This window comes from Xiphophorus couchianus, chromosome 22 (assembly GCF_001444195.1).
Source record: "Xiphophorus couchianus chromosome 22, X_couchianus-1.0, whole genome shotgun sequence".
Lineage (NCBI taxonomy): Eukaryota > Metazoa > Chordata > Actinopteri > Cyprinodontiformes > Poeciliidae > Xiphophorus > Xiphophorus couchianus.
Window position 1 is genome coordinate 14786241 of NC_040249.1, and position 24409 is coordinate 14810649.

General features: G+C 37.6%; 1 protein-coding gene across 3 annotated transcripts in view; it reads right to left on the reverse strand.

Annotated features, from left to right (window-relative positions):
- slc35f3b (solute carrier family 35 member F3b) overlaps nt 1–24409 on the reverse strand; it is a 53264-nt gene that overhangs the window by 19096 nt on the left and 9759 nt on the right. Inside the window, exon 1 of one of the 3 annotated variants that reach the window (XM_028007929.1) lies at nt 6806–7417. The exons of the other annotated variants lie outside the window; for them this stretch is intronic. Within the exon in view, the coding sequence (XP_027863730.1) occupies nt 6806–6881 (76 nt within the window). The 5' untranslated portion in view covers nt 6882–7417. Of the gene's footprint in view, nt 1–6805; nt 7418–24409 lie in introns of those variants that run through there. 3 annotated transcript variants of the gene reach the window in all.

Here is a 24409-nt window from a genome sequence, read left to right on the forward strand (position 1 = left end):
TTGTCGTTTTAAAACCATCTTCCAGTATTATATTGATAATGGCATACATCTTTGCTCTCTCAAAGACAAGTAAATTGTAATTTTGTAAAGAAGAGTTCACACTGGAACTGGAAGATACTTTAAATATCTAAAATAAAGAACAGCAACCAAAACATTGCATAAAATAAAAATCACACACAAACGAAACCTAATCAAATGGATTATTATGTCTCTGTAAACAAAATTCCCTTTCAAAAACATTAATCATCAGAATGGAAATTGTCAAGTTCCTTTTAATTTAAAAAGGAAACTCTTCCCAGGTTAAAACAGAACAGAATGCAAAAATATTTTTAGCTCATGAGTGAATTGGAGCCAATTCCTTGTGATTTTGGGTCAGTAGTGGAACACATTCCAGTCACTTGAGGGTTTTTGACCTCCAGATAGCGTCATCTTTCTGCCACATCCACCTGGTGTAGCTTCTGATAACCTCGCCAACTCTGTTACCTCTGTAATTTCAATATTTTTCAAACCATTTTCCTTATGCAATGAGAATATATGTTCTCTGAACCATCTGAACAATTTTCTTGACTTTGCCATATTTCCAATATTTAATGAAACTTTATTGTCTACAGTCCAGATGATTAAATAACCTTTCAACACACATCTGTTAGTAGTGTAAAAATTTAAAAAAACAACCTGCATATTAAGCTACAACTATACTTTTGAGTCTAAGCTTAACCACTAAGAAGTTATGCACTCAAATAATATATTGAATGGTCAAAACCTCAACAAATATTCACTTAATAACCTCTAATCTATGGCTAAGCTTACTGGAGAATTATTCTAAATGGCACTCAGGCCATTTTTTTCTTGATCTTTGTCACGCAGCATCAGTCAATAAATCAATAACAAAAAAAATATCCTTCCGTCCCCGCTTGACCTACGAGGTTTGTCATTTCTGAGGGTGAGGACAAACACAGAGTGAAAGACGAGTCTGAGTGTGAAATGTTTGTTAGGTTAAGACTACACATAAGAGTCATAGTTTTACCACAGCAGAGACAGTCCGGCAGACATCAGTCACTGTCTTTGTAATATCAGACTCTGACAGACAGAAGTGATCTGTGAAACTTGGCTCTGACAGCTGGGTCAGGCCATCCTGTCAGTAAGAGCCCATTCAACACAACAAAGCAAGATCTTCTGACAAGCCTGTCTGACTCCATATAACAGGAGCTAAAAACACACCCTGCTGCGTCAAACAGCTGATAGGCTTGACCGCGTGGGCTGCAGGGACAAAGGCCCCAGAGGACAGACAAGGGAGGGACAAGTGTTACTGATCCCCCTAGACTTCAGTCTGGATCACTTTCTCCTTCAGCCTCGAAGGATGGCGAAGCAACTTCCTCTAAGAGCAGCAGCAAACCTTAAAATTGTTGCTGTTGCTAAGTTATGGGAAACTTCTGTTAAAATCATTTGAAGGCTCAGAATCAGTCCAGTGCCAATCCACATTCTTAGGGGAGAAAGACTCACCTGGTATAAATTAAAGGTTTAGCTATTGGAGTAAGACTTAAAAAAATTATTTAATCAAAGAAAGTCATGAATATGTGTGTATGTATTCCATCTTAAGTTGGGCTGCTCCGATTGAAGTTTTCTGGCCAATCCCTGGTTCCCGATCTTTAAAAAGCCTAACCTGCCGATTTTGATTTTGGCTGATATGTACAGAGGTGAATATTGTTAACTGCAAATGTTCAGACCTGACCTGGTGGGCCGGTCTGTCAGTCACACCTCTCACTGTAGAGCAGAAGAGGACAGAGGCCGATTTTTAAACCTTTGCTGACGAAGAGAAGATTAGGGGATAAAATGGGCTTCACATGTAAGTATCGGCCGATCACGTTCCCCAAAAATTAAGGAAATCGGCACCCAGAAATCAACTGGTTGATAAATCAGCTGGCCAATAAATGTATCCTATTATACAGGTATATAATGTAAACAGCACTGCCAAAGATGCAATATGTTTATAGCAGGTGTGTGAATGATCTAATGATCGGACTGCTGATTGTAGCCAGTCCACATTGCTAGCGGACCTAGCGGGCCCCAAAACCACATTTTGCTTAGGGTCCCATGAAGGCTTGGGCCGGCCCTGTCTGCAGACGACGATGGTCGATGTTGTGTCTCCTCGAAGACTCACTTGTGTGTGAAAGGTGAACTTGCTCAAGTTTGTGTGGGTCTCTGCATTTTAGTACAAGAAACAACCTAAAAATAGCATAAAGATCTATTTGTATTTAGCCCTCCATAAAACCCCCAAAACACCAACACTACCTGCTTTGACCCATTCAATCCTCTCTCCTGCAGTTCCTTAGAGGAGTGAATTACTGTGGAAGGCCCTGAACTTTAATAGACTGGCAAAAGGCCCAACACACTGCATGGCAAATCAATATTTAAAAGATTGGCCACAACATCCTTGTTAAAATAATGGATAGGCTAACACTGCTGGTGTGTGACTCACAAGGAATGGTTTTACTCTTCTTTCAACCTAAAGTCTAGTGAAAACATAAGAACAAAATCAACTTGAGTTAAAAGGGACATTTGAATGTTTTTGAAGTGAGACTCTGCTTGACGGTTATAAGTGGTTCACATTTTACCCGCAGTAGCGAATACAACTCTGATCACAAGCAATTTTTACAATAAACTTCAAATAAATGACAAATTAATTAAAATGTTTTGCTCCTATTCCAATTATCTGCACTGATTCTGCATTTGATTAACAAATGCAAAAGCTTGGCCTCCCAAAAAAGGTTAGAAGTTCTGTCATTGTGAATTTATTCCATACTCAAAACGGGCCTGTTCCACTGGCTTTTAAAATTAAACTTGTAATAAGAAGTCTCATTTCTACTTCACCGACTACCTTCAAATTCAACTTCAGTCACACTCAAAAGGCAAAAGGTCTGGAAGAATAAACTATTTAAAGGTGTTTCTAAAAGAAACCTTCAAAATGAAAGCATTTGCTGCTAATATTTGTGATACGTCTTCAATATGTATGGATGCTAATAACGTGTTTTGAAAGATGAAACGTCATCTCCACATTGAAGTTGTTCTATTCATACCAAGCCTAGAAGCATTCTTCCATGCAAATAAACTTGCAGAAATAATGATGTCATTTATGTTTTAGGGTTGATCAAAATATCTTCATAGTTTAGAATTTAGGCTAATTAAACTAGTAACGATATCTGTCATGCAATAAATCAAGATAATTTTAAAAATGGGTAAGTTTGCTGCAGTGAAATTATGATTGTCCCTATCATTTGCTTGACTTTGCTTCAATCTGACTATAAACAGTAATTCATGCTAAAAACACACCAGACCCTTGAGACAGAACAGCAGCTGGTGAAATATGGCCATCATCCTCAGGGACTCATGAACGCTGAATCACCTTTATTAGATGCCTGCTCTCTTTCAAAGCTTGTATAATGAAGTTATGGAGATTAAAGGGACTGATATGAACTTCTTACCCCTTGTGCTACCAACAGAGGAACAACACACACACTCCCCAAGGACACTCTTTCATTTAAAGAGAAATCGATAATCACCTTCCCCACCTCCCGGCCATTGAATTTGTCAGAGCGCACAGAGGAGGCAGTAACTATTTCAGACGATGTCACTGAATCAAACCCAGGGCGAGAGAAAATGTCAGCATATACACAGAATGGATCTCTCTGAATTGTTTTGCTGCTGTCTTCAAGATGAGTTTCCACCAAGGCTGGTGTCAGCATTGATCTGTGTCTGTTTCAGACACTCCCTAAAAGTACACAATGTGACTGGCCCCATGGAGCTTATGAGGATTACTGACATTATTGGGGAAGCTATAATTTTGTGTCTGAATTTGAAAAACAGCCAATTAGACCCTTGGCTTTGGTTCCATGTTCACAAATCTTGTGGAACATATTTTATATAAACCTGTGGGGATGCTAACTGGAGACAAAAAATAAATAAATAAAAAGGAGTCCACTGTACACCCCAAACTGCAAAAAACAGGAACTTTTTGTCAGCTGGGTGCAAGTTGTTAGTGAGGAGAACAGAGAGGTTTTTTTTTTTAAAGCTGGTGTTACATAAGCAACAGTGAGACTCTGACAGGCTGAGTGTTGATCTGCTATGGCCCCCTGTGATACCTGTCTCCTTCAAAGCAGCTGCTGAATGTTCACATCTCCTCTTGCTGGTTTACAATACAGTATCACCCTAAATAAATGTTCCCAAATGTGTCTTTCGCCTCTCTTTTTGGTCACTTTCGGTTAACTTTTGGAAATTCTGTTCGAAGGAGCTTGTCGAACTGTAGCCTAATATCTCAGTTGTCCTGAAAATAAATTAAATTTTGCAGCAATAAGCTGAGAATTCAGCAGTTGTGATTATTCTGCAGGTTCCTCAAAGATACTGGAAGTGGGGAATATGGTGTAAACAGTTCAGGCATTTTATTAGTTAATTTTCTGCAGTGTGCATCTAAAGCTGCATGAGAATTCCTTATTCATATTCTTGCAGCTGGTCATTTATTATGAATAAAGCAGTCAGACATTTCCGGATCGAGACCCCAACACTGCAGCTCTTGAACACAGTGAGTGCAGACAGAGAGGTGAGAACTGATGTTTATTAGTCATCAAACAGGACAAAATACCTGCATTATAGGGGTAAAGCGATACAAAAATGATACACAGCACCGTCTACATGGTTTGGGTTATAACATATATGTATTTTGTAGATAATTTTAGCAGATGTTTTTTAGCACTGCCTTGTGTTTAGGTCCACCCATCTATGCATCTAACACTGACTAACTTGCCTTTTCCTGCTTAAGTAAACCATCCTTTTCATGTGTGATTCGAACGCGGTGCAGTTAGTTTTCTATCACACAGCTTCTTACCCATGTATATTAAATGTAGGCAAAAAGTTGTTTTTGATTCATAATCTCACTGTAATCTCCTTCCACATGCTTGCTTTGTTCTCTGCGTGGCTCGTGGTAGAACTTTAACTCTGAATGCCTGAATTTATTTAAAGTAACATAAGATATATTTTGTGGTCAAACGGATTCCAAACTAATAAAGGATTGTTCATTTGAAAACAGCACAAACAACATGTGACAAGGGGACTAAAGTCTCAGGGACATTATCACAAACAAGCAAACAAACAAAAAAACCCCAGAAATTTTGCAATCATGACACAAGATGCACCACATGGGTGCATCTGGTAACTCTAAATCCTGTCATCTACAGAAATACTCAGACAACCCATGGATCAGAGATGGACCACTGGGTCATTTCATGTGGGAACGGTCTCTTCATTTGGAATGTGAACTAGACAAAATACGATGCTATAGACTTTAGAAGAAGTATGAACAAGCAACATCCTATTTTTATCCTGGAAGAAGAGGTGAAGGTGACGGAGCACATGAAAAGCAAGTTTACAAGAAGGGACAGAAACACTGCACTTCTTGAGGGCGCACAGGCCATTTGATGCCTGTAGCAAGATACTGCATATCTTCTAAAATCTCTGTGGCTGAGAGTCCAGTTAATCAGATGAGGCAGGATTACCAAACTGTGAGGCAGAAGCTCGGCCAGAGAACGCAACTCCAAGGAGGTGCTTTGTGCAAATAGGCAGCACTTTGTAAGAGCAAATGTTTAGACACCCCTCAATGGCTGCTGTGGGAGATTCAGGGATTCCTCTAACATGCATGATGGAATCAAAACAACACTCCAGGTATGTTTTTGATGAGGGAATAACATTATATCATGATGTAAAGCTCAAAAAAGTCAATTCTGTACAATACTCCCCCCTTTAAAAATGCAGGCTTTTTGCTGTGGTTGCTCTGTAACTCCGGGAGCTGATCTTAGAAAGAAAGATGATATGCAAACTCCTTGACAAATAATTTTAAAAAAGTACTTGCATAATCTGCAAAGTATATAGACAAGCAATCAAATGCAACATTAGCAGGACTGCAGTACAGAATTAAAGGTCATTCCCAAAGCAACAACCTTTCAGAGCAAATCCTTCAGAAGTTACCTGCCTCTGTATTTTTTGTGCTTAATTTATTTTGCCCCTATTTTTCTAAATAAATAATAGTACAATATGCACCATATTAATCCGGATGTGTTTAATAAAACATGACCCAGAACACTTCAGTTAACGGCACTGTGAAATCAGCAGCCACTCAACTTTTTTTTGCTTTCAGCTCAGGCAAAAACCCTGAGCTGAAATTTTTAAAAGGCTGCATCATTGCACAAGCATGAGTTAGTAGAGAAAATCAGATGATGTATAAGTGAGGTATGGCTCTTTGGTCCCAGCAAATCACAGCATCAAAACACTGTTAGATTGAACCTCTTTTCAGTAAATTTAATGAAAAAGAGGCATAAGATCTATGCTCGCATTCCAGCTGCTCTGCCGTTATATTCTTCTGTATTCACATTACACTTGCAGGAAGGGATGGATGAAGGGTGGGGAGAATGAGAGGGAATCCCTGCTGCAATAACAACTTAAAACGCTCCTTGAGGACGTGCAGGGTTTTTAGCACATCACACCAACACAAGCGTCTGGAAAAATAGCTTGTGACTTGGACTCATTTCGTTTTAAAAATGTTCAGACGTCCAAATGCTGGAAGAGTGCAAAGTTGATTTAAAGCCTTTATATCTTAGTCGCAGTCTGATTTTTCTGTTGACTTTTTTTTTTTTAATGATAAGCCCTTTTTTAACCCCGTTCCTGCCTGTTAGTTGCGGTTTTGTGCGATAAAGCGGTGGTCGGAGTCCCGGAGTCCCGCTGTGCGGACGCGCTCTGAATGGGCAAAGACTCTCCCTACCTTCCACTTTGGTGAGGGTCAGCACCGGACTGTTGCAGGCGGACAGCGGGGCAACCCTGGCGGAGTGTTTCTTCATGATGATGAGCTCGGATGGGCTGAGCTCCAGACCGCTTCGACTACATCCCTGAAGTTGGTTCGGTGCAGACTCCAGACCTCTTGATGGGACCCCTCACACTCGGCCCCCTGCTCTCTGTCCCCTAGTATCCATCCGACTAACCTGCTTCAGATTTTTTTTCTCCCTCCCTTCTCCCCACTACCTTCTCCCTCCTTCCCACCCCAAATCTGCCTCACTCGGTGCGTCCTGGCTGCAATCTCCTTCACGTATAGTTGGGCATTTGCTGCAATTCGCCCACGTCACGAACTAATTAGTTTCACAACCACGTCCGTCCGTCCACACATCACCCCTCATGTTGGAGCCCGGTGGTCCTCCCAGATCGTCCTCCTCCTCCTCCCGCCGCGGTCTCCATGTGGAAAAAGGAAACTCCGCATGCAGCCCAGAAGCAAGAGACGCTGACCCGGTTCGGAGGCGTAAAAACAAACTCCAGCTCTATAAATGGACAGTTACTGACAGAAATGGGACCGAGACATCGGGGATGGGAGGGTTATGTGCTGGTTTTCCAATGAACAGCAGGCAATTAATATAGTATTGCCAATATGGCTCACCACCCTGGGCGCTGTTCTAGAATGGGACTACACCAGATTGGGTAGCTGATATAAGATATAAATCAGTTGGGACTCTAAATTTTAGTTTTTATCACTTCTAGTCAATGTGTGGGCATGAGCTGTGAAAGAAAATATAAAGTTGATAAAGTTGGTGTTTCAGGTTTAAAGAGATGTGAACAGATAGAAACTAGGAGATACTAGACAGCCTTTCCTTTTCCTACTGAACAAAAAAGTGCTCTTCTGAAATCTTTTTTTGTTTGTTTGTTTGTTTTGGGGGGTTTTTGGTGGTGGTGGTGGGGGGGGGGGGGGTAGTGTATAGCTTGTGGCCCCAGGTAGAATATTTGGCTTTAAAAGCCAAGGCTTACTAATGCCCCACATTTTTTAATTGTGAAGTATTTTTTTTTTCTCCACTACGTCTTCTATGGCCACCAACCTCCAGGGAAATATACAGCAGAACAAGTTCAAATGATACGAATACTTTTGCAACGTACTTTATCAGCCAAAATTGTGATTGGTGTTTACAAATCTTGTAAACACCAATCCTCAGAAATGTTTTATCTTCACCACCTCTGATAAAGGTAAATAAGTAAACAATTCGCACAAATCTTCTATGTTTGTGGGAAAATATGCAAGATAGGAGAACACTTTTTATGCATGGTCTTTATTTATTCTTTAAGTCCTTTGAAAATCAGATTGCTCACTCCGCTTATAACAAATCACAAAACTAGATATGAGCATTATTTTTATTATAAATCTTCTTTGTAACTTTTCCCCTCTATTATTGCATGTTAAGGAGGACTTTGATCGTTGGTCGATGCTTGGCCTCTCGTTGGTTGCTCGGGTTAACTAGAACAAAATGAACATCCTTTTACATTTTTCCTCCCTATTTCAGTGCATCCCTACTTTTCTTTCATTGTTCTTTTTTAGCAAACTCGATAGTATAATTATCAAATTTATCTGGAATGGGAAGGACCCTCGTATATGCACTCAATTCTTACAAAGACCTAAAAGGCTTGGGGAGATGGCCTTGCCAAATTTTAGATATTATTATTGGGCTTCAAATATTAGACTTTTTGGATATTGGCTCTAGTCAGATAGCCCTTCTTCTCCAGCTTGGCTTATGGAGGCCAACTCTGTAAAACTGTAAAACTTGTGTCCTTGGCAGCCTTACTACATTCATTATTACAGTCCTCAACTAAACCTTATACTTCTAATAAATTAGTTGATGCATCCTTAAGGCTGTGGATGCAATTTAGATGGCATTTTGGCTTGCAATCTCTTTCTGTCTGTGCCCCTATAGCTTTAAATCATACCTTTCCGCCGTCTCTCAAAGATGGTATCTTCCTGTCAGGGTGGAGAATAGGAATTTCAACTTTTCATGATTGATAATACTTTTGCCTCATTCCAACAAATCTCTGAGAAGTTTGATATCCCGCGCCATCATTTTTATAGATACTGCAAGTGCGCAGCTTTGTCCGTTCTACCTGTACAAATTTTCCCAACCTTCCCAAAGATTCACCTTTAGATATTTTTTTAAAACCTACTGTCAAATTGAAAGGGGCCATTTTTTATTTACAATCAAATCATGCTTCTACGCCCACAAACCCTGAATTCCTTTAGATCAGTTTGGGAGGAAGACCTTGGACAGACCATTTCAGAGGATCTTTGGACACTAATCCTGTCATTAGTGCATACGCCCTGTATTTGTGTCAGACAAAATCTAATTCAATGCAAAATTGTATATCGCACTTATTATACTAAAGCACGTCTGGCCAAGTTTTACACCAACTTTTCTCCTGCCTGCGATAGATGCCAGCGTTCTCCAGCCAATTTGATCCACACTATCTGGCTTTGTCCTCAGCTTTCTAACTATTGGTCCAAAGTTTTTCTATTCTGTCAGACATTTTTGACAAGAAATTGTAGCTTGACCCCTTGACTGCTTTGTTTGGAGTTGCACCTCCACAGTCCACCCTGTCCTCTTTTCAGAAATCCTCCTTGGCTTTCTTGACATTTTTTGGCATTATAATAAAATGGAAGTCGCCTCAACCTTCATCATATATCCATTGGCTTTGAGATGCACTGTATTTCATTAAACTTCAGAAAATCCGTCTTACTTTAAGAGGCTCTTCTATGAGATTTTTGGGTTTGTGGAGCCCCTCGTTAAGAACCCTTAGAAAGATTAATTTCCCTAATATTCCAGACTGATAAGGTGGTACGTATGTAGCTGATGTTTATTATTCTTATCAATATCTCTTTCTTTCATCTTCTTTCTTGAGTTAAGTTTGACTGATATATTGACAGAAGTATCCCCTGGCACCTGATTTTTTAATTTTTTTAATTCTTTTTTGTTTTTGAGTGTGTGTTTGTATGGGTTAAGGGAAAGAGATTTACACATATTTAGTACCGTGGTCCTTTTTATTTTATTTATTTATCTTTTGATGTATCTGTTTCTGTCCGCTAACGCAGTATGTTTACTCTGACTTGATCCATTTTATGTATTTGTTTAGGTGTATATATGTGGGTATAATTGGGTTTGTCCTTTAACACACAATTATGTTTGTACTCTGTTAACTATATAACTATTGCATTGCCTTTACATTGTACCTCATGTTAAAGCATAAATAAATTTTGGAAAAATAAAAGATAAATCCTCTTTGTAGTATTCAGGATTTTGACAAATATATTTAATCTTTTTTCTCATCTATATACTAAACTGTGTACAGACAGTACAGAGCTGTCTGTACACAGGTAGGTTAAACTCATTTCTGTCAGTTTAACCTAAAGTCTAACTCTTGTTGTGCCTGAACATGATTAATGAACTTGTTGATTAGTGGCTACAACTGAAGCCCCAGACTGGTTTTCTTGTTCTACCATGTCTTCATTGTTCTTCTTTACCAAAAACAATTTTGTTCAGTTTCCTGACTTGTTGAAAAGAGGCTTTTCCGTAAACTTCTGACTGCTTCTTAACTCTTGTTCTGACTTTGAATCAGGAAGAGATTGGTGGTGGAGTCTCAAGTGGCAATTTCGACCTTTGGATCAATTTTTCTCAAACTCCAAGCTGTCAGACAGCTGATAAGGCCAGCTGTTCATCTGAGAGAGTGGTTAAGTGCATCTGTAACTTACCACAATCTCATTTTTGTTGGGTCCCAAGGAAGCCATAGTACATGATAAGAGGAGGAGAGGTAAGCAGGGAGAGGTCTGCAGAATATTAATCTGTAGGGGCATTTCCCAATCCTGCAATGTAAACTTAAACTAATTTAAATACAGGCTAGTGTGTCAGCTAAGCCTTTTGCAGATGTGTGTGCAAAATCCATTTAACAGGAGCATGCCTAGGAAGCTGTTCTGAATAATTCACCACTTACACTGTACCACACACAAATACAAGAATCCCCTCTTGTGCCAAAATAGGACAGGGAGCTCCAAAGTAACTCAAACTCTGCAACCAAATCCACCGCTCCCTTCCCATACGGTCTTCATTTAGATATGTAAATGGGAATTGTCTGGGAAAACTGGAAAGGAGGTAACAAATGAAGAAGAAAAATTTATACTAAATGGCCTCAGTGGACAGAACAGAGTGGATAAAAATCATGAACATGACGCCTACAGTGCAAAAGGCAAACATGTCTCTGCCTGAGTCACATTCTTGCATTTACGTTCAAAGCCATCAATTTTTAGTCGTTCAGCATGAAGAAAGCTTGAAGACTTAATGAAAGGAGCGCATGTGATAGCATTCACAAATAAAAAAGGGAGGAGGAAAGATTGGAGCGGTTGAGATCATTAAGAGATTCCAGTCAGTGATTCATAGACTTTTATCTGCAAACATGGAGGAGGATCAAACAAGCGCACCCTCCAAAATACCACATGACAACTCCATCTTTGTCACACACTGTATTTGGGATAATTGCACATGATCAAGAACGTCGACTAAAAAAAAAACACAAAGAAGAAGAAAATGCTCTGAGGTGGCTGCATCTGCACACTCTTTTTATCTAGAGGCAGAAAGAAGCAGATCTGGAATGGAAGGTGATTTTTCTTCAACGAACACTGGAATGTTCTGGATCTCTCCAAAGAGCACTACGAGCTTTTTCTGTCTTTTGTTTATTTAAGCTGAAAGAGGGAAGATACAGACTGCCCGGTCAAACAATCTTTAACTAGTGCTTGGATTTAGAGACACTTCTGGGATGGAAAGAAAACAGAATCACATCTTAGAATCTGTATGTTAGGACTGGAGTAATCTTACTGCAGGAAAGGCTTTGTAATAAAACAAAAACATTTATACAACATTTTCACAACCTAAATTGACACTAGAGCTAATCCCACAAGTATTTATTAAAGCAAAGCAATTTTATGAAACAAACAGTGAGTTCAAAGAATGGATCACTGGAGATGACAATGGGTATATCTAAACAGTATTAACAAATCTCGAGTTATACAATGGTTTTGTTAATATCTTACATATTTACTATTTCTAGAGCTGAACATGAAACGGGACACTGTGTTGCAATTGAGAAGAGGTTATTGATTACTTTGTAGTGGAAACTAATCAGCCCAGACTGCTGTTAGGTGCATTTAAGTGTGAATGATCTGGGATGATTTAACTAAAATGAAACAATAAGGCTTGTGTGAGTATGTGCCTGACTCAATTTGTGTACAGCAGTGGCATAGACTCTTTCTTTGCCAGAGCATTAATAGATTTGTTATTGGCATTTCCAATCCCATTACAGAGCTAATCTTTACTTAAGGCAAATCAATTCCTCGTTGAACAATTGGAGCAGCTATTTAATGCAGTCCTCACTGCACCTACATCAAACTTAGATTCTTTAAGAAACTATACTTATTTGGAGTTCTCTTTCATAGTGTGTGAATGTGTTTATGAGTGAGTCATTGCATGTAGGAGGACATTTAACATTAATAATGGTATTTTAATGCTGCATATTAAGAGGTTCATTTGCTTTAAACCATCTTGTTGGTAACATTTTGAGGCAATGTTATGTAGCAAAAAGATTGGTAATCTTGTTGGTATTCCTAATGTATGTACATTTCTGAATTTGAAGAAAGAAATAAAAATACGTTTGTTATAATACTGGAAATTAGAAAATAGAAATAATTTTGGCAATTGTATCAAATCTAAAAGAGGAAAAATTCAGTTTGATTTAATGTCAGACAGAGAATGTGTCTTTTCATATAGTGTATGTAAATATCATGTTTCAACTGTATTCATCTACCACTTCCTCCTCCATCCTAAACAGCTGCTGGATACACATTTTCTTCAGTAAGTAGCACTGGCTCCCCCTATTGTCAAGCTAGTGGATGATATGAATATTTCAATTACATACTTTATTGGCTCTAGTAGTAATTCCTAAGGGTGAAACACAACCTCACAGAGAGAAGGCAAACTCTAAGAAATATTTTAACAATAACAATGGCTATCTGACAGTGAAACAAAACACACAGTGTTATTATAGTGTTATAATTGTGATATAAGAACAAAACCAGCATTAAGTTTTTGCCTCTCTTCAGTTCCAATGTGTGCCGTTTCTTTTTATTTTGCACAGGATTCTTTTCCCCAGTTCTAAATTTCAAAGATTTGAAAGTGGGCTCATTTTGAACATATTTAAGGCAATTCATTTGTTCTTTTCAGCCATTGATTTGTGATTTTGAATGGATGCTCTAGTTAATTGTCCTTCTAAAAGTCCTCTGCTTAAAATTCAACTCCCCCAGACTGCATATCATATTTCTCTCTAAAATGCTTGTCTTTTTCCACAGATCTTTCTTACCATCCCAAAATGGGAGCATAGTAAGAGTTTTAAAGACTCCTCAATAGCTTTGCACGACCTTTAGACACACATTTCATGATCTTTAGTGACAGCCATCATGTCTCGAACATTAGCAGCTCCTTTCCATTTTGTACATTTAAAGCATTTTAAACAGTCTGAGCTGCTCCCCAGCTGTTCAGCTGTTCAAATGTGTTGCTCAGCGCTTGAAATTACTTAAATTGTTCACAATTGCTGTAAGACAGCAATTCCAGAATACAGATAATTGCTTCATACATTTAAACATCAGAGCAGTTTTAACATGAATAACTGCAATCAGCTAGATGTGATGTTTTTATATTTATTTATTTTTTGGTTCTTACATTGCCTTGCAAAATATATTTTACATATTTTGTCACATTAGAACTACACGGGTTTTAGTTTTTAGAACTTCATAGAACTCTATGTGAAAGACCCAAGTCAAAGTAGTGCATAATTGTGCATTGGAAGAAGACGGATGGATGATTTTAAAAGGTTTTTGCAAATCTAATTAGGAAAAAATATGTCAGACACTTGTCTCCAATCTCCTTTATTCTGGTACATGTAAAGCCACTGCAACCAATTACCTTCTGTAGCTGCCCAATTAGTAAATAGAGTCCATCTGTGAATAATTTAACCTCAGTGTGACCTAGCTAAAGAATATTAATTGAACGAACATCAGTTTTAAGCAGACTTAGATTACAGACAAGATTACCAGCTTTAACCATCTAATAGAACAATGTTCAATGACAAGACTTTGGTACAAGTACAAAGATAAAAAGATAAAAAATATTCATTGTAAACTAATAGACCAGGCAGGAAAAACATTATTCAGAGAAGCAGCCAAGAAGTTGCAGAGATTGAGATTCAGGTAAATAATATGTCAACAAGAGAACAATCAGTCTTGCAGTCCACAAATCTGGACTTCATGGTAAAACAAAGGCATTGTTGGAACAATGCCCTAAAAAGCATTTGGTACAACACCCTTTGTTGTACCAAACATTTCCCATCTATGACGATATATAAAATTGTCAAATATATCATTCTAAAAAAATTACAGAAAGAGTTCATCTGCATCAGCTTCAACTTGCTGGAGGGTCTAATTCATGCCATTCTTTTCTCAGGTGTTCTCACTGTCCTGAAGGATTCGTGACACTGCAGTTGAACTATCAATCCTCTGGAGGGCACTGCGACCACAGAGTCACAGACAAAAATGACACCTGATTAGGGTTTAGATAAAAGGCGGCTAGGAAATCAACCTGCAGGCCAGTACTAAAGGAAAGACAGGGATAGCAGCAATGGAGGTTATAAAGTGACCCAGATACACTGCTTTAACACACACACACACACACCCATGCCCACCCCCACACGCCTACACACACTACCTGTACAAGAAATACGCAAGGACAGATACCTTCAAGACCTAAATGAAACGCAATGGATGATGAATAAGCGAATTAATTAAAAATGATATAATAATAGGTAAAATATAGTAAAAAAAAAAAAACATATAGAGAAACTGTTCTTTGTGATGGCATCACTCCTTTGGAGCACATTTTTAGAATATAGAATAGAATAGAACAGAATAGAATAGAAGTACTTTATTCATCCCAGCAGGGGAATTACTTCGCAGTTACAGCATAGAGACAAGACACAATAACAACTACCACTGAGTAGTAGTAGTAGATAAAATAAAAAATAAAATCTAAAATGCTATGAATTGTGAAAATATAAAATGCTGTTAATATAAAAAGCAACTTAGAGCAGTCCTTGCAAAGATTCCCTCTTTGAAGCACAAAGACAGTGTGAGGCACTCACTCCAATCTATGACATATTTTTTACTCTGTTGTCTGGTGACAAAAAGCTGCAGGGAGTCCAGAGTGACCTGGAAAACACTGACAGCTCTTAAAGAAGCCATGGAATATATATTGTTTATTGCAAATTGATATTTAAATAGGCTTTTACATTGAAAGATTACAGTCAATAGAAAGTAAAGCGAAATGCATACTTTTTCAGTGCAAGTTTTTTTTTAATGAATGTCAGTTGTTTTCAAAAGAACTTGACTCGTAGAAGACGGTTAACATCTATATCTGAAAAAATAAATAATTTTCTGAAATAGTTGAGCTTTGCAAATTTTACACAGACACATGTTCCTCATTAACAGAAAGAGAAAAGCAGGAAGCATGTAAAAGGCATGCACTTAACATGCGAAAAAAGGATTTCATGCACTGCTGCATTGCAGGTTTCTTTTTTTTTTTATCCCCACTGTTAGAGATGTAAATGAGCATGGATCCCAGTGAGGTTTTATGAATTCTAAAACAGAGTTTCCCCTCTGTGCTGAAATTTTTTATTCCTCCCTCAAGCAAGAAAAGTATATATTCCCTTTTATCAACTCAGAGATTCAGCATTAAAGGGCAAACTTAATCAAAATTTAAGGTTATAAAACATAGAAATCTTGAAAAGTATGATGCATAAATAAATCACAACCTGACTTTCCATTATTTTTCAAAACAGCTCAGTAGTTATAAATTTCATGCTTTTGGCACAAAACCTGCCTTTGGAGCAACAACTTTATAATACTATATGATAGTTAATATGAATAATTATACTTCGCATGTAAATGCAGAATTGGTTTCACCAGAAAAAAAAGTGTTTTTTCTGAAAAAAGAGCTTATATGCAATAAAAGCACTGGATGTGTGGCCCAATTGATCAAACAATAAAGGATGGTGTGAAAGCTCTTGCGAGAGCCAAAGAAAGAAACGCCGATCAGAGTCATAAAAGTCAGCAGTTGAAGGGCGATCTCGCTTGAAGTGACTTTTTAGGCTCCAGTGGAATACTGTTGTAAAAATACTAACTGTATTCAGATTTATGTAGCTTGAGTGTCTTGTCCTTTTTCTTGAATTAAGATTTGATGTTTAATTTTTGGTAGTTAAACCCACTCAATGAAAAGCATGAGTTAGTCAAGTGTAGAAAACTTTCAGCTGCCTCCATTAATTGCTGCTATGTTCCACACAATCTCTTACTAATATGTAATAAAACATTCTGGTGCTAATGTCTTTGAAGAAATTGGAGTACTAACACTTGCCTCAGTACAAAACTGCTGATCGGAACTAAAGCAAAAACTAGAATGTCTAGCTGAATGCTGCCACCATTTTGGTTTTTAGAATTACAGTTTTTAAGTAGACAGTCCCCATTGTAGTGAATTAATGGTACATTGGAGACCTTAATAGGTCTCCAATGTACCAGTTAGAAACATTTCTCCTGATTTTCTGTCCTTCGTTAGACAACAGTTACTGTATTAAAGCAATAAGACTTGGTCTGATAAAGTAGTAAAGTAGTTTTAAGGGTCCACTTAAAACTACTATTCTAAGCAGACCTGGTTCTTGTCAAGTGACTGGAAAGATACGCACAAGCCGCCAGAATAAGCAAGCTTAGACAATGGATGGATGGATGGATGTTTTAAGTGGCCATTGTGTTTTGCATTGATGATTTCTCAATGCTTGCTTGATGTGATCACTGTTTGTACAGTCTATTTCTTTAAATTGTGTTTGCTTTCTGTCAATCACATGATTTCCCTACAAGCTCAAACACAACTGAAAATGAAGAGTCGTAAAAATGACCCGTAGTCCTATCAGCTATTTTACGGCTAACGAAAGTGCAAACTGAACGGTGGAGGATTTTTTTTTCTTTCTTTAATCCTTACATCCTGTCTAGAAACAGCTAAGCTCTGACCACAAGGCAGAACCTGCGTCTCGTGAGTGACAAATAAAAGAGCCTTATCGGAGCCTGAAGAATCCTGCCCTGGACGTTGGAAACGTTGGACCTGTTAAAAGCCCGTTTTCTCTTTAGAACAGCACAAACAGTCATCAGCTGTCTCACTAGCGGTGACATGGAAGCTTAAATGAGGGCTTCAACAAATCTCCATCTTTGTAACAGCTGTTGAGGAGATAGCTGACAAAACCGGGAAATAATACACCTGAGACTCTGGAGCTCAATTATGATGAGATTTAGTGATTTTCATCATTTTTGCATCAAGATAATTGTGTCTGGCAGCTCTGAAAAATTGGAGGGAAAAATGGAGACAATGACAAGCACATCCGTAAATCAACTGAAATTGCTGTTGAACCAAAAAAACAATAATCATAGACAGAGTAAAATAGATCTATACAGAAGAAAAATATATCCTATGTAAATATTATTTATACAAATGTGTTATATATCTGCATAAATATATAACACATATGTTTCTGAGTTGTCTTGATGTACAACTTAGAAACACTTGGCACCAACGTCTGACATAAATAAATTAGCAGAAACTCCAAAAAGGAAACTGTGAAAAAGGCTTGTTGCAACCTTCTCCCCATGTCCTACAGTGACTGCTTAGGAACATGCAGAATTAAAGAGCACACATCGTTCTTTTTTAAATAACTATTCATTTTGCGTTAATTCTAAAAGGAAATACAACTATCATGATCTACAAGAATTTACGGAGCCCCCTGTAGGGGACATGGAGCATATTTTTTTCTTTTGGATTCCCTCGCAATACTTGGCAAAACCATTGCGTTACCTCTTAATAATGTTCTGATCTTTTATGACTAAAAAAAGAAACAGTAATGCAGTTGCCAAAATGTTGTTCTGAGGATACTAGCTATCATATGTAGACACAAATATATATAAATCACATGCATAAAAAGTAAATGTTGCAGTAAAAAAGAACAAAAACATTTCTGACTTGATAAAACATATTTCCCACAAACAATTCACACAAACACATAGGGTTCTGCCAGTTGACTCTCTGCTCATTGTAGTTTTCTTAGCCACGATTGAACTTTGTTTTTTCCTCTTCCATCAAACATGCTTTTCCTTACCATAAATCTAATTTTTTTCATTGTCCTGGGTAAACAGTATTGAGAAGTTGTTTTTGTTATATTATCGAAGCGACTGGAGATCTGGGTTGGACTCTGGTCTAGTACTTAATTGGTTCAAATCTTACCAAACAGACAGGGACTTCTTTGTGTCAACAGACAATTTCTCACCAGAATGGACAGAAGTCACGTGTGGGCTACAACACAGGTCAGTCTTGGGATCCCTCCTATTTGATATCTACATACTCACACTACTGTGAAGCACCTTGAATTGCCTTGTTGCTGAAATTGCAATGCAAATAAATTTGAGTTGACTTGCCTATTCATCTGTGCTTATTCCCCGAGTTCGCACGCATCTTCTGGATAAATGATCTTTGCAGCAAAAGTGCTCACTCCGTCCTTTATCTGTTTAACCATTTAGCAGCCAACCAGCCACTCAACAATGTACTGTTAATGATGAAATCAGTTAGTTAGTTTACATCCACAGATGAACTTCAAAACAGTGTTGTATATATGCTAGGTTATCATTTATGTATGAAGGTGAACGTCTGGTTTTCTGGCCGTAAGTCAAAATATATTTTGGTTCTTAAAATTACTTATTTAAAAAAAAGAAAACTGTTGAAAGGTCAGTTGTCATTATTTGAGTTTCTCCCTTTGAGATGTCTTTGAAGTTATGCCAATAAATCAGTGTCCACAGGCTCCTAATGCATTAGAGCAGTTTTTGAGGTGTTCAGATTGGAATGCAGGAACAGTCAACTCTCTTTTGACTCTGATAAAAACAGGGTTTGATCAGCAAAAGTTAGCTTTCCCATCCATAGCAGCAGCAGCAGGTGTTTGGAAACCCTTCAAAAGAGAAAAGCAGATGCACCGCACTGTCAGTAGTCTAAAACGCATACCCTTTCTTTCGTCCATCAAGCCGCACTCACAGAGCAGAGCATGTAGGCAAATAAAGAGCAGTCACTTTCGGACAAAAATAGAACTTGATGCTCTCATGTTCCCATAGCTGTAAATGTGCAGCTTTGTGCTCCTGTTGGGGGGGTTTGAGGGAGAGCTGCTTCTTTATCAGCTGGAGATGGAATAAGAAAAGATGAGGCAATTTATCATCCCGCTGAGGAAGGTTTTTATTATGATGAAGTGCTCTCATTATGTGTGGTGTAAGCAACATGGATGACTGACTTGTGTTCAGTTCTCAGCAGTATTTACACCGATGTTAGTGGGCGAGGTGCTTTAAAACCAAACGGTTTATGAAGGGTATGTTCTACAATTCCCTTTTGATTAGGCTATGTGACTATTTTTAAAAAATAAAAAGAGGAGTCTTTCTTTTCTACCCAGAGTTAATTAAACTATATTTAGATACCAAAATACCAATCTGTTGTAATCTATAAAAATGATTCAACAAGGTCTCATTTGGACCTTGTTTATTTTACCAATTCATCGTAAACTATCAAAATTATGCTTGTAGCTAGGTTTGAACATTGTACAGTAAGTCCCAGTACAAATGGAAGCCTGTGTACTGGCTTTATTTGAATAAGCACTGTGACTAAGTAGTTGCTCTGTACATGTAGATGGGAGAGGATTGCAAACCAGTCAGTTCCCTGAGGGGGGAGAAGAGGTTCAAGCCTTCCTGACTCCTTCTGCACTCCCCCATCGGTTGTCGGTTCTCATTCACATCCACAGCACTCTTAATTGCCTGATTCCTGACCCCACGTTGAATACTTGGTACACTAGGGGCTTGGGGGTTATAATAGTGACGTATAGTGACATCCATGGGGAAAACTCACTCCCTCGGCTATACCAGCTCTTGCTCACAGTCTACAGCCCTAGCAGAGACCTAAATTTACAACTCATATCAGACAGTGTAAGAGTGTTTCCCACATAAAATGTTCTGGGTCATGTGTAGTAACCATGCACCCCCGAAATTTGAAGTCACACGAAATCATTTAAAGATCCTTCACTAAATTCATAATCAGAAAGCTGCACTTTAAATTCACCAGGTGGCCTCTTAGGTGAACAGAGAACCTATATTCTTATCAAGAATACACACTGCTTTATAAAAGGTACAGATTAATTTTCTCGATTTGTTGCATAACAACCATAATGTTACAGGAAAAATGATGGCGTTTTCAATTCATTATATAAATAAATGTGAAAATGAGGCCTACACATCTACATGTGACCATGGACTGATTTCTTTTGCCGTTTTTCTTTACAAAACAGAAGATCAGATTGGATTAGGAAAATCTGCAAACACATTTCAAGTTTAAATTTCTACATTCATAATTTCATTTCAGTTTGGAATTTCTTTGGACCATTTCAAATCATGAACATGCTTCAATTTAAACTATTCCATTGTAGTATTGTATTTATGCCCTACTCTGTCATAGTCTTTAGTGTGAGTGTGTGTGTAATTCTGAAAAGATTTTTTTTCAGAATTGTATTCAGCTTCATCCATCTTCCCGTCCACTCTGAGACATTTCCATGACCATGTCAAACAAAATTAAATTGGGCCCAGCAGTTACTTGTTTTAATCAATGTTGTCGAAAAAAAGTAATTTGATATGGTGACTATTACATTTTTAAATGTACAAACTGGCAAGAAGAAAAATAGCACAGAATGAGAAATGTTTAATGGGTTATATTTAATGGTCCCATCACCTTGAGGCTTTAACTGTTTTTTGAAGATTTTCATTGATTCAGACAACAATTCCTATTTAACTGTAAGAAGTTGACTATAAACATTTTGTTGCAAAGACAGCAACATTTCCAGTTGATGCCGAAAGTAGAAAACAAACATTTCATTGTTGCATACAGATCTTAAAGAGAAATCAAAATGTGCCAGAACTGTTATTTGTCAGAATCTGAGGGTCTTTGTGTTTTGATTGCTACTTGGTTTTGTATTGGGATCATTTTGAGTTGCTATTTTTCAGTTTGTCACTATGATTCCTAATTGTATTTAATTGTGATTTTTAGCTCCTTTTTGTGTTCTGATTTTGGTGTATGGGTTTAGATTTTATGTTAATGTTTATCTTTAGTTAAATGTGATTCTTTTCTGTCATGTTACATTGTGTCATGTTAAATTCTTTATTAAAGTCTCATCCTTGGTTCTCGATTAATTCTTCCTTTCAAAAATAGAAAGATCTGTTCTGGTCTCTTAAAAAAAGCAATGATCCATCAGATGCTACAGACATCAAATACTTAGTCAATATTTCTCCAATAGAAAGCTGAGATGGATGTGAAACAAGTAAGAGGTTTCATGAAGAACATGGCTAAGATTCAAGTGATTGATGGTCCTATCTTGCCAAAAAAAAAAAAAAGCAGTCATAGTCGGCTCACTGTGTGTATATATACACACACCACAAACTGTGTGGGTCTTTCATCCAAAGCGTTTAGTAACACAAAGTGTAATCCACAATGTCACCATGGACACCCAACGGCACAAATTAGGAAGATGCTACCAGATGCAAAATGACAACATTAATATATTTTATTTTCTTTTATTGCTAATGTGAAACTTGGGCATGTTTTATCTCTGAAAAGCAAAAACAAAGTTGTTTGTTGAAGGAAAATTTGCCGCAGGGGGAATATGACCTTTCCGATGTGAACTTTTGCCACTGGAAAAGTCTTTTAATTGAACCGTATATAATCTTATAGTATTGTGTCATGCCTGCTGGTAATATGATGTTGAGCAAGGCAATAAAACTGTTAATGCCAGGACATCATTGTTAGTTTTGCTAATGCTTTTGCAGTTTGCAGAGTAAATAGATTGCAGAGTCAAATAAATTATACCACTGCCAACTGTCTCCTGCAAAGAAAGTTATTTTTGTTTTTGCCAATTAAAGTAATACTGTTTATATCATAGCTGAATACTTCAAAAGTCAATCATTTGAATTTCTCTCTTAGACCGCAACCCACTTCCTCCATTATTTATTATTATTATTATTATTATTATTATTATTATTATTATTGTCACAGTTCTGATTACAGACGCTCTCAGTGAGTGCCAGCTGGAGACATGTTGTGAACTCTTCCTGAGTCATATTGTTACTCAGGCCTGTGCTCTGAGTCACGGATGAGTAACAAACACTTTCAGATTTCTATTTTTTATTGAAGGGAAATGATTAATATATTGTGAAGTGGGTGTGATACATCCATCTAACACTTTCCCACAGCTGATGCTTTTTAAGTGTTTGAGTCAGTGATATGATCTGCTGGTAACTTGACATTTATTTTTATCAGAGGTGGGCAGTAACTAGTTACATTTAGTGATTTCCATGTATATGAGTAACTTTAAATAGACAAATAAAAGCATTTCTAGCATAGATTCAGCTAACTCAAGCAGAAAATGTACTTCTACTTGAGTTTTATTATCTTGAAATATCGCTTCTCTTACTTGAATACAATGTCTGGCTGATCTATAGTAAGTTACTTTACTGCATGACCAACTAACACATTTTAACCAAAAATATATCAGGCACAGACACACATAGACACTACTTGTCTTTCTTTTGATGTTCTGTAAAGCACTTTAACTTGTTTTTGTGTGAAGACTGCCATATAGATAACCTTACCTTACCTTCCATGTCACTTTTCTTTTTTTTTTTACGAGAATAATAATACGAGAATATATTCAAGTTCAGAAGTGTATAAATCACATAAGGATAGCTTACATCCACATTTCATAGTGTTACAAGTTCTGATTCTCTCCATGTTCTTTTATTAAAACACCCAAATAAGCGGCTTAATTACTTCAGCAACCCCACTGACAGTTTGCTCTCCCTGTTAAGCCTGGCTGTTCAGTGGCCAGAGCAAAAAATGATGTGCTGTGTATGACCTCAACTGACCCTTAATTAATTACACAGAGATAGGAGTCATCACTTCACAGGTTCTAATTAACAGCAGATAAAAGAAGTGAGGAAGAGAAAGGGATGACAGGAGGGCAGGATTTTCCTCTGAGCAAAATTTCCATGAGAAGGAAGCACAAGTCCCAAGAACTGAGGATCAAAGCCATGATTTGGTTAGAGGTTTTGTCCTTAGGAATAATTCTGAAAAACACAACCGGTAACAGTAGCTGACTATATAAATGGCTACATTGAGCGTTGAAATAGATGCACATGTTTCATGCATGCATTTTTGAAATATAATGTTATAGCCCATGCAAGGTGACATACAAGAGGACTTTAGTCTGACTTCTGAGATAAACTGCATTTTTTGTTTTAAGTTTGGTGGACTGTCGGTGGCTCTGCTAACTCCTTCCACACTACAGTAAACTCCACCACTTTGCATGGCACACAAAGCCAGACGAACAGCTGTGAGAGACAAGATTGGAGGTTTTCTTCCTCGGTGTGACAGATCTGATCTGCAGCTCCTCCAGCTCTATACGTACAAAAGGGACTTCTGAAGCAGGTGTGTGCTGATCTATGCATCCTCTTCAATTATAGATGCAATGTTACACAACAGAAACTGCTCCCACTGTACTGAAGGGATAACAGCTCAAAATATACTTCTGCAGACAAGCTTTAACAGCGATGTTCTGACTGAACATGAAAATGTACAAGTAAAGTTTATTTATGTCGCATTTTTCACAGATAAATTCACAAAACGCTTACATAAAAAACATGTCAAGCAGAATTTATTATCTTAAAATACATAATGCTTTCTGCAACTTTAAAGCAGCAAACAATAAAGCTATAGATCTAATTGTAGATATTATATAAAAACCCCTATGAATGCTTTTGAAACCTCTTTTCTCTCTTCCACTGAGTTGAACTACAAGGGAATGTCACCATCAGCATTTATGTCACCATAAAGCTAAGAACTTTAGAGAACAAAAAGGGTTACAGCAAGTCTGAAATATATTCAGCTTCTCAATATAAGGCAGGTACTAAAAGATAAACAGATTTTAAGATTTGATGTGTGCAGTTTAAGGAAACCAAAACACATCTGCTGTAAACTCTTTACATTCTAGTTGCTACATTTCATACAATCTGAAGTTAAACCAAATTGATTTTGGCTAAAAGAGGTATGACTATCAGCATAACTCTGTTTAAAAAAACATGCATATTGATCTACCGTTCAGCTTTTGACAGCAGCAGGGTCAGTTTATATATATATATTCCTCAAATTATAACAGCAAATTCAAATCAGCAGTTTGGATTGATTCTCATGTGAAAAAAAAACAGATTTCAGAGGCCAGTTTCTAAAGGAGCCTGCTGGGATGTCGCTTAATTGCAGAAATCATGCAGCTAAATCATGTAGCGGGCTTTAAATAGATCACGCTAACAGCT